Source organism: Chrysemys picta, chromosome 6 (genome assembly GCF_011386835.1).
Source record: "Chrysemys picta bellii isolate R12L10 chromosome 6, ASM1138683v2, whole genome shotgun sequence".
NCBI lineage: Eukaryota > Metazoa > Chordata > Testudines > Emydidae > Chrysemys > Chrysemys picta.
In genome coordinates, this window is record NC_088796.1 from 81,467,536 (window position 1) to 81,476,322 (window position 8,787).

The 8,787-nt window shown below is 45.1% G+C and overlaps 1 protein-coding gene across 1 annotated transcript; it reads left to right on the forward strand.

The window, feature by feature from the left end:
* Positions 1-6,001: 6,001 nt before the first annotated feature.
* LOC135984353 (uncharacterized) lies at positions 6,002-8,542 on the forward strand. The gene is made up of 2 exons (XM_065599320.1): positions 6,002-6,978; positions 7,973-8,542. Exons 1-2 carry the CDS (start codon positions 6,402-6,404, stop codon positions 8,446-8,448), a joined length of 1,053 nt encoding a protein of 350 aa, XP_065455392.1. The 5' UTR covers positions 6,002-6,401; the 3' UTR covers positions 8,449-8,542.
* Positions 8,543-8,787: the final 245 nt, after the last annotated feature.

Below are 8,787 nucleotides of genomic sequence, written 5' to 3' on the forward strand. Positions count from 1 at the left end.
ACCAGGAGCGCTGGAAGAGCTCTCTCCCAGCACTCAAAGGTGACCACACTCACACTTCAAAGCGCTGCCGCGGGAGCGTTCCGCAACAGCGCTTTGAAGTTTCCAGTGTAGCCGTGCCCTAAAACTGAGGTCATGTGGGTCAGCAGAGATGCCACAGGGAAACTCAGTATAGAGATTAATGGAATATGACTAAACCAGACTAACTAGTTCAAGTACCTTCATAGCTGGGTCACTGAAGAGGGCAAGTTTGAATGTGAGATACAGTCCAGATTGGGGATTGCTGAAAGAGTGTGGAATCACTTCTCGGGGTAGTGTTTGACAAGTGTATGCCACATTGCCACTGGCACTAAAAGCCCAACTGTATAGAACAATGGTATGCCCGGCAATGCTGTGTGGTGCAGAAGCATGGGAGGTAAAGAGGCAGCAGGTTCAATGCCGCCAGAAGTTTGAGATGAGATGACTTCATGCTATAAGAGGAGTTACATGAAGAGACAAATTTTGAAATGAAAGTATTAGGATGTAAGTCAAAGTCCTCAATGTGGCAGACAAAATCCAGGAAGCACGACTTGGCTAGTTCAGGCACATGCAGAAGATGAATGAAAGTGACCTGGTGAAGTCAGCATGGCAGGAGAGGATGATGGCAATCTGAAGAAAGCTGAGAAAGTGATAGATGGATTGCATCAAAGAAGACGGGAAGTAGGTGGACCTTAGTGCCCCTTGGATAGACAAAGATGATGGATGCTTGCATGATGACCCAACCCCAGTTGACGGGATAAGGGAAAGAAGATGCTAGTATAGCAAGTTCCTAAAGGGAAGGGAAGTTAGAGGAGGATGTATGACTGGGTAGGTGGCTTAACTGTGTGGAACATACACTAGTAGGTAGATTACTGGAAACTATTTGTGGGGTTTGTGGAAATACATATAACAATGAACAGTTTTGTGGGTGTCAGAAGCCCAGCTGTAGAGCATTTGGTGATGTCTACTTTATTTATCAATTAGATCCAAACACTTTAATAGCTTTATCCCATTTACTTAAACTAGATTTTGTTACAGAAACCATTATTACCAGCACATAAGACTATATCTGCACTTTTGAAAACTTAGTTTTTCAACAGCAGCAAAAATGACAACTAGAGATAAGCCTCTGCTTGTGACAGTTGAAGTGTGGATGTTTCAAACAAATATTCTGTTTTCTTTAGAAGAAGGTTAAAAGTTACAAAGGACACGTTTTCTCTCTTGTCATGCTGACATGGTTAATAACAAAACCCATTCAAACTCTTCTGGCTGCCTTTGTGAGATAGATGTTTCTACAAATTTGTCTAGACCACAACTTGGTCTCATTTACAGGAAAAGAGAAAATGTTAAATTATATTTATATTTAGTTCCTGTATGGGCCTTGTTTTCCAGACTATGACCTAACACATGCAAACAATTATACATCCAATTTGCACACATAATGTGCACATAAAATACAAACCGTGTAACTGCACGTGTAAGTCAAATAATTGTGCATGCAAATGACCAGAGCAAATCCAGCTGATCATTGTGTGTGCAGCTGCCTCTACTTGTATTATTGTCATACTCATCATCTGTATTATAACAAAACCTAAAGTCCAGATCCTCAGAAGTATTTAGGCTTCTGAAATCAACAGGAGTTAGGTGCCTAAATACCTTGAAGAATCTAGGCCTAGGAGCCGCAGTCATGGACCAGGAACTCATTGTGCAAGGTGCATTTAAAAAAAAAAAAACACTAGCCTGCTGCAGGAAGCTTACAATTTAGGTAATTACACGTGTTCACAACAACTGAATTATTTTAATTTTAAATAGTAAGTGCAAGATTTGAGGGTTTTTATTTGAAAAACTCTTAATTCTGCTCAGCATCAGTCTGATCTTCTCCCACTAAACCTTCCTTCTCTGAAACAGCATCATTTTCTTCCACCTTGCAAATATAGGAATGGCCCAGAAGATTTCCCTCCCTTTCTCCACAATAGCACTATCTCTGCTCATACACAGCAGTGCATCCTCTTTGGCAAGGTACTGAATACAGACACCAGCTTTTAGTTTCATTTCACCCACCTAGATTCTGCACTCTGTAAACCACCAGACCTGTGGAGTAGTTTCCCCTCCTTGTGCTCTCCAGGCACCCCTTCCTCTCCAGTAGTATGGCTGGCTCCCAATGGCATCTATACCATAGCCACACCTGCTCATGGCAGAGATTTAATGCTGTGGTGGTACAACCAGCAATAACTATTACTTGACTTTCCATTTAGAAATCTGCTGATAGTTATGGGGAACATAGCATGCCATGTCTACTTCCTGGAGCTGTTCCCCTTGTGCCTCACAATGAACTGTGAACCCTGAACCTGACTGTGTAGAGTTCAGATAGAAGAGCTTCTACAGATTGGAGGAGTTTGGACCAACATCTGCTTCCCCCTCTTCTCACCTTAATGTCACATGGGCTTACCCCCTTCCTCTCTCATAAAGAGGAGAGTGAAAATAGCGGTCAGCAGTAAAGGCTGGAATTATGGGGCCTCTCCCCAGCTCTGACTGACTCTCCATGTCCATCTCATGTTATACCCGTTCACTGTACTATAATGACTAATAAGGAATGCTGCAGTATCATTTAGATTTGTGATTTCTGCATTCCTAGAGCACTGAATCACTTTCACCCCAATGTCATGTACATTCAGGTTCCAAATACCATGATCCTGGTGCCATTTCTACTTTATCATTTCTTCTACTTTGTCCCTTGGTGGCTACTACAGCACCATAGATGTTTCCTTTAATGAATAAGTTGCAATTTGTATATTACACATGGAATTAAGGTACTCTGAACATTGTTGAAAGTTAAAGAGACATGCACATTTAAAATAAAGGAAACAATCAAGAACTTTAAATTACAAGCAAAAGAACAATAAATCTCAATAAAGCCTTTGAAAAATCAGAGAGTTGGTCATCTTTATCTAGATTTTCTTCCCAGCTACACAAGGAGACCACATGCAAATCAATTAAACAGTTATCTAAAAGGCCAAATACAGAAATAAATATCGAAATGTCGAATGGTTTGTTTCTTACTGACTGCTTTGAACATAGTTATTAGTAACAAGATTAGTTTATTACCAATGTGAGTAATCAGAATCTAAACTATGCACACAACCAAAGGTTTCTAGCTTTTGTTTTGCAGTTTTTTGGTCCATGCTATGATCCAAGGAACCAAGGTCATTGGTAGGACCAAATTGTTTGCTCAAGATATTTTATGAAAACAAAAGTCAGACTCACTGAAATGAGCCAGAAATAATTATCTGTTTGTTTCCTGAATGATACTTTAGTCCATGGGCCAATATGTAGAGTTTAGAGAAATGCAAATGAGGTAATTCCACATCTAAAAAAGAGGGACTGATCTTCTGACCCCACTCCAGCCCTTTCGTGCTACAATGAAGGTGTTCTAGCAAAGCAGCTGGGGATTTCCTCCGGTATGGGATATCTTTGGCTGGCAAAGAGCCAGCATATGTAGCTCTATGACAAATTCTCCTCTTCCCTCCCACCCACCCAATGTAGGACGTGAGTCAAGAGCAGGTTGGGTGAGTGTATAAGCTGAGTGCTTTGCACTCTGGTGTTCTTCAGCTGCGTAATGGACTTTGTTTGGCGGTTACACAGCTATCATAACTTAGAACATCCCAGTGGCTGAACTTTCATTGGGGATTCAGGTCCTGCATAGATTGTATCTTGGCCTGACCTGAGGATCTGACACAGAGAATCCAATAATCCTTCTATGTCTTCATTCAAAACTTATCTTTTTCTCTCCCCCAGCTTCCTTTCAACCAACTGTTCTGTCTGGTTTTTATTATAACTGAACTGAGGAGCTGGCTTTTAGTTTTAGGAGCTTTACTCCTCTGGCACAATACAAGTATGGGAGTGACTTACACACAAAATTTAGGAAACTAGTTAAATGGAAATTAAAAGGAATGGTAACAAGGGTGAAATGCCTGCAAATTGCATTGAGACTATTTAAAAACACCATAACAGAGGCTCAAACTAAATATATACCCCAAATAAAAATAAAACAGTAAGAGGGCCAAAAAATGCCACCATGACTAAACATCAGTCTAAAAGACGCAGTTAGAAGCAAAAAGACATCCTTTAAAAATTGGATGTCAAATCCTAGTGAGGAAAATAGAAAGAAACATGAACTCGGGCATGTCAAGCATAAAAGTATAAGGTACGTCAAGAAAGAATTTGAAGATCAACTAGCTAAACACACAAAAACTAACAGCAAAAACAATTTTAAATTATATAAGAAGCAGGAAGCCTTCAAAACAATCAGTGGGGCCACTAGATGATTGAGATGCTAAAGGAACACTCAAGGAAGACACTGCCATCACGGAGAAGCTAAATTAATTCTGTTGCATCTGTGTTCACTACAGAGGATATGGGGGAAGATCACCACAGTCAAAGCTTTCTTTTTGTTTGACAGGTGTGAGGAGGGTTTGGAACAAATTGATAAATTAAACAGTAAGTCCTCAGAACCAGATGGGATTCACCCAAGAGTTTTGAAGGAACTAACACAGGGGTCAGCAACCTTTGGCATGCGGCTGGCCAGGGTAAGCACCCTGGCGGGCCGGGCCAGTTTGTTTACCAGCCGCGTCCGCAGGTTCGGCTGATCGCAGCTCCCACTGGCCGCAGTTCTCCATCCCAGGACAATGGGGGCAGCGGGAAGCAGCGGCCAGCACATCCCTCGGCCTGTGCCGCTTCCCGCCACCCCCATTGGCCTGGAACGGCAAACTGCGGCCAGTGGGAGTCGCGATTGGCCGAATCTGCGGACGCGGCAGGTAAACAAACCAGCCCGGCCCGCCAGGGTGCTTACCCTGGCCAGCCACGTGCCAAAGGTTGCCAACCCCTGAACTAACATATAAAATTGTAGGACTACTAACGGTAGTCTGTAACCTATCACTTAAATCAACCTCTGTAAAAGATGATTGGTGGATAGCTAAATGTGATGCCAATTTTTAAAAAAGGCTCAAGAGGCAATCTTGGCAATTACAGGCCAGTAAGCTTAACTTCAGTACCAGGCAAATTGGATGAACAGTAAAGAACAGAATTATTGGACATATGTGTAAACACAATATGTTTGGGAAGAGTCAACAAGGCTTTTGTAAAGGTAAATCAAGCCTCACCAATCTATTAGAATTCTTTGAGGGGGGAGGTTAACAAATAAGTGGACAAGGGTCCACTTGACAAGGTCCCTCGTCAAAGGCTCTTAAGCAAAGTATGCAATCATGGAATAAGAGGGAAAGTCCACTAGTGGATCGGTAACTGGTTAAAAGACAGGAAACAAAGGGTAGGAATAAATGGTCAGGTTTCACAATGGAAAGAGGTAACTAGTGGGGTCCTTCAGGGGTCTGTACTGGTGCCAGTGCTGTTCAACATATTCATAAATGATCTGGAAAAAGGAGTGAACAGTGAGGGGGCAAAATTTGCAGATGACAAAATTACTCGTGATAGGTAAGTTGAAAGCTGACTGCAAAGAATTACAAAGATCTCACAAAACTGGGTGACTCAGCAAAAAAATGGCAGATGAAATTCCATGTTAATAAGTGCAAAGTAATGCAGACTGGAAAAATTAATCCCACTAATCATACAAAATGATGGGGTCTATATTACCTGTTACCACTGAAGAAAGTGATCTCGGAATCATCATGGATAGTTCTCTGAAAACGTCCACTCATTGTACAGCAGCAGTCGAGGAAGCTAACAGAATGTTAGGAACCAATAGGAAAGGGATAAATAATAAAACAGGAAAGATCATACTTCCACTATATAAATCCATGGTACGCCCACACCTTGAATACTGCATGCAGTTCTGATCACCCCCTTTCAAAAAAGATACCTTTTCCAATTCTGATTTATAGAGAAGGACAACAAAAATTATTAGGGGTAGGAACAGCTTCCACATGGGGAGAGATTACAAAGACTGGGACTCTTTGTTTTAGAAAAGAGATGACTAAGGCCTGGTCTACACTAGGCGTTTATGTCGAAGTTAGCGCCGTTAAATCGAATTAACCCTGCACCCGTCCACACTGCGATGCTATTTAGTTCGACATAGAGGTCTCTTTAATTCGACTTCTGTACTCCTCCCCGACGAGGGGAGTAGCGCTAAATTCGACATGGCCATGTCGAATTAGGCTAGGTGTGGATGGAAATCGACGCTAATAGCTCCGGGAGCTATCCCACAGTGCACCACTCTGTTGACGCTCTGGACAGCAGTGCGAGCTCGGATGCTCTGACCAGCCACACAGGAAAAGCCCCGGGAAAATTTGAATTTGAATTCCTTTTCCTGTCTGGCCAGTTTGAATCTCATTTCCTGTCTGGACATCGTGGCGAGCACAGCAGCACTGGCAACGATGCAGAGCTCTCCAGCAGTGATGGCCGTGCAGTCTGGGAATAGAAAGAGAGCCCCAGCATGGACTGATCGTGAAGTCTTGGATCTCATCGCTGTGTGGGGCGATGAGTCCGTGCTTTCCGAGCTGCGATCCAAAAGAAGGAATGCAAAGATCTACGAGAAGATCTCTAAAGACATGGCAGAGAGAGGATACAGCCGGGATGCAACGCAGTGCCGCGTGAAAATCAAGGAGCTGAGACAAGGCTACCAGAAGACCAAAGAGGCAAACGGACGCTCCGGATCCCATCCCCAGACATCCCGTTTCTACGAGGCACTGCATTCCATCCTCGGTGCTGCCGCCACCACTACCCCACCAGTGACCGTGGACTCTGAGGATGGGATACTGTCCACGGCCGGTTCCTCAGACATGTTAGGGGACGGGGAAGATGAGGAAGGAGATGAGGAGGGCGAGGCAGTTGGCAGCTCTCACAACGCTGATTTCCCCGACAGCCAGGATCTCTTCATCACCCTTACAGAGATCCCCTACGAAGCGTCCCCAGCCATTACCCTGGACACAGAATCTGGTGAAGGATCAGCCAGTAAGTGTTGTAAACATCTAAACATTTATTTTTAACAAAACAGGAATATTAACAATTAAAAGAATGGGTTGTTCATGATTAGTGTGCCCTAGGCGCTTAACGGTTTAGTAAGGGGCAGTGCAAGTTTTGAAAAGAAATCTAGCAATGTCCGGTTTTCAGTGATTGTCCTGCACAAGCCGCTCTACTGTGTATTCCCTGCTACTGCAGCTACAGTAAAATGCGGTCTATATGTGCGGGGATAGAGCAGTAATCCTCCTGGGACATCTCGATGAAGCTCTCCTGGAGGTAACTTGAAAGCCGTTGCATGAGGTTCTTGGGGAGAGCGGCCTTATTGGGTCCTCCGAAGTACGACACGTTGCCGCGCCACGAGATTATCAGGTACTCGGGGATCATTGCTCTGCACAGCAGGGCGGCATACGGCCCTGGTCTTTGGAGGCTTTCCCGGAGCATTCTCTCTTTGTCGCTCTCGGAGATCCTCATCAGGGTGATGTCGGCCATGGTGACCTGCTTTTAATTAGGTAGGGGAATGTTAGTGTTGGGACTGCTTTCCCGTTCCTTTACAGAACTGTCACCGCTGGTTTGCAGCCACGCGGTGGAGGCGGGAGAGGGGCAGCCGAAAGGGATCATTCCCGGGGACAGCCGCGAGGGGGTGGGACAGGGGCAGAGTTCCCGCTTGCCGGATTGCTGGCAGCAGGGACTGACATTGATTTAAATGTGAAATGAGGCCAGTGGTAATATAAAAGTTTTAAACTGCCACAAGTGTACGGCTTACCATGTCTGCCTGCAACAGAAATTCCGTTGTGCTGCCTCGCTTCTCAAATGTGCTGTTCAAGACCCCAGGCACAGAATGCGAAGGCCGAGAATTCGACCTTGTGCTGAGTGCGCATGTGAAAGGTGCTGTGCATGGTCTTGTTCACAGAGAAAGACTATGTTCTTTGTTCACAACTACATTTATCTTTCAGAGGAATTCACTCCCTTTTTCCCATTTCCACAGCCCCGTCTGCGACTGTCTCACAACCTAGCCTGGAATCACACTCCCAGAGGCTAGCGCGGATTAGGCGTAGGAAGAAGAGGACACGGGAGGACATGTTCTCTGAGCTTATGGCCTCTTCCCAAGCCCAGGCAGCACAGCAGACCCAGTGGCGGGAGAACTTGACCCGAATGCACCAAGCCAACATGGATCGGGAGGAGAGGTGGCGGCAGGAAGACCAGCAGGCGACTCAAACGCTGCTTGGACTACTGAGGGAGCAAACGGACACGCTCCGGCGCCTTGTGGATGTTCTGCAGGAACGGAGGCAGGAGGACAGAGCCCCGCTGCAGTCCATCTCTAACCGCCCTCCCCCGCCACCAAGTCCCATACCCACCTCACCCAAAGTGCAAAGAAGGAGAGGCGGCAGAGTCCCTGCTAACTCTCACTCCACCCCTGCAGAGAGCTCTAGTAACAGAAGGCTCTCATTTCCCAAAATTTGAAAAGTTCTTTCCTTCCCGCCTGACACAAGCCCACGTCCAAGTTTCACCTCCCAATGCCATGTGTAGTTGATAATAAAAAATTCGTTTCTGTTAACTACTGTTTCAATCATGTTCTTTTGGAGGAGGAGGGGAAAGGGGGTTGGAAATTGGACAGGACAGTCTCCTTTGGCAGGGTACATAGTCGGGGGCAGGCACAGCAGCAGGGCACATACACAGTGCAGTGATGCAGTGACTAGTTGCCCCGGTTAGTCTGGGAGGTTGTTTTGATGTAATGTTGGGGGGGGGTGGGTTGCTCTGTGACTTTGTGGCGGGGGAGGGCAGTTACAGATCTTAAGCGCC

Excerpts from the sequence above, each read along its gene's own strand:
- LOC135984353 (XM_065599320.1), top strand. The coding sequence starts at position 6,402 with ATGCAGAGCTCTCCAGCAGTGATGGCCGTGCAGTCTGGGAATAGAAAG. Across the intron at positions 6,979-7,972 it reads ATCTGGTGAAGGATCAGCCA|CCCCGTCTGCGACTGTCTCA; the intron begins GTAAGTGTTGTA and ends CCATTTCCACAG.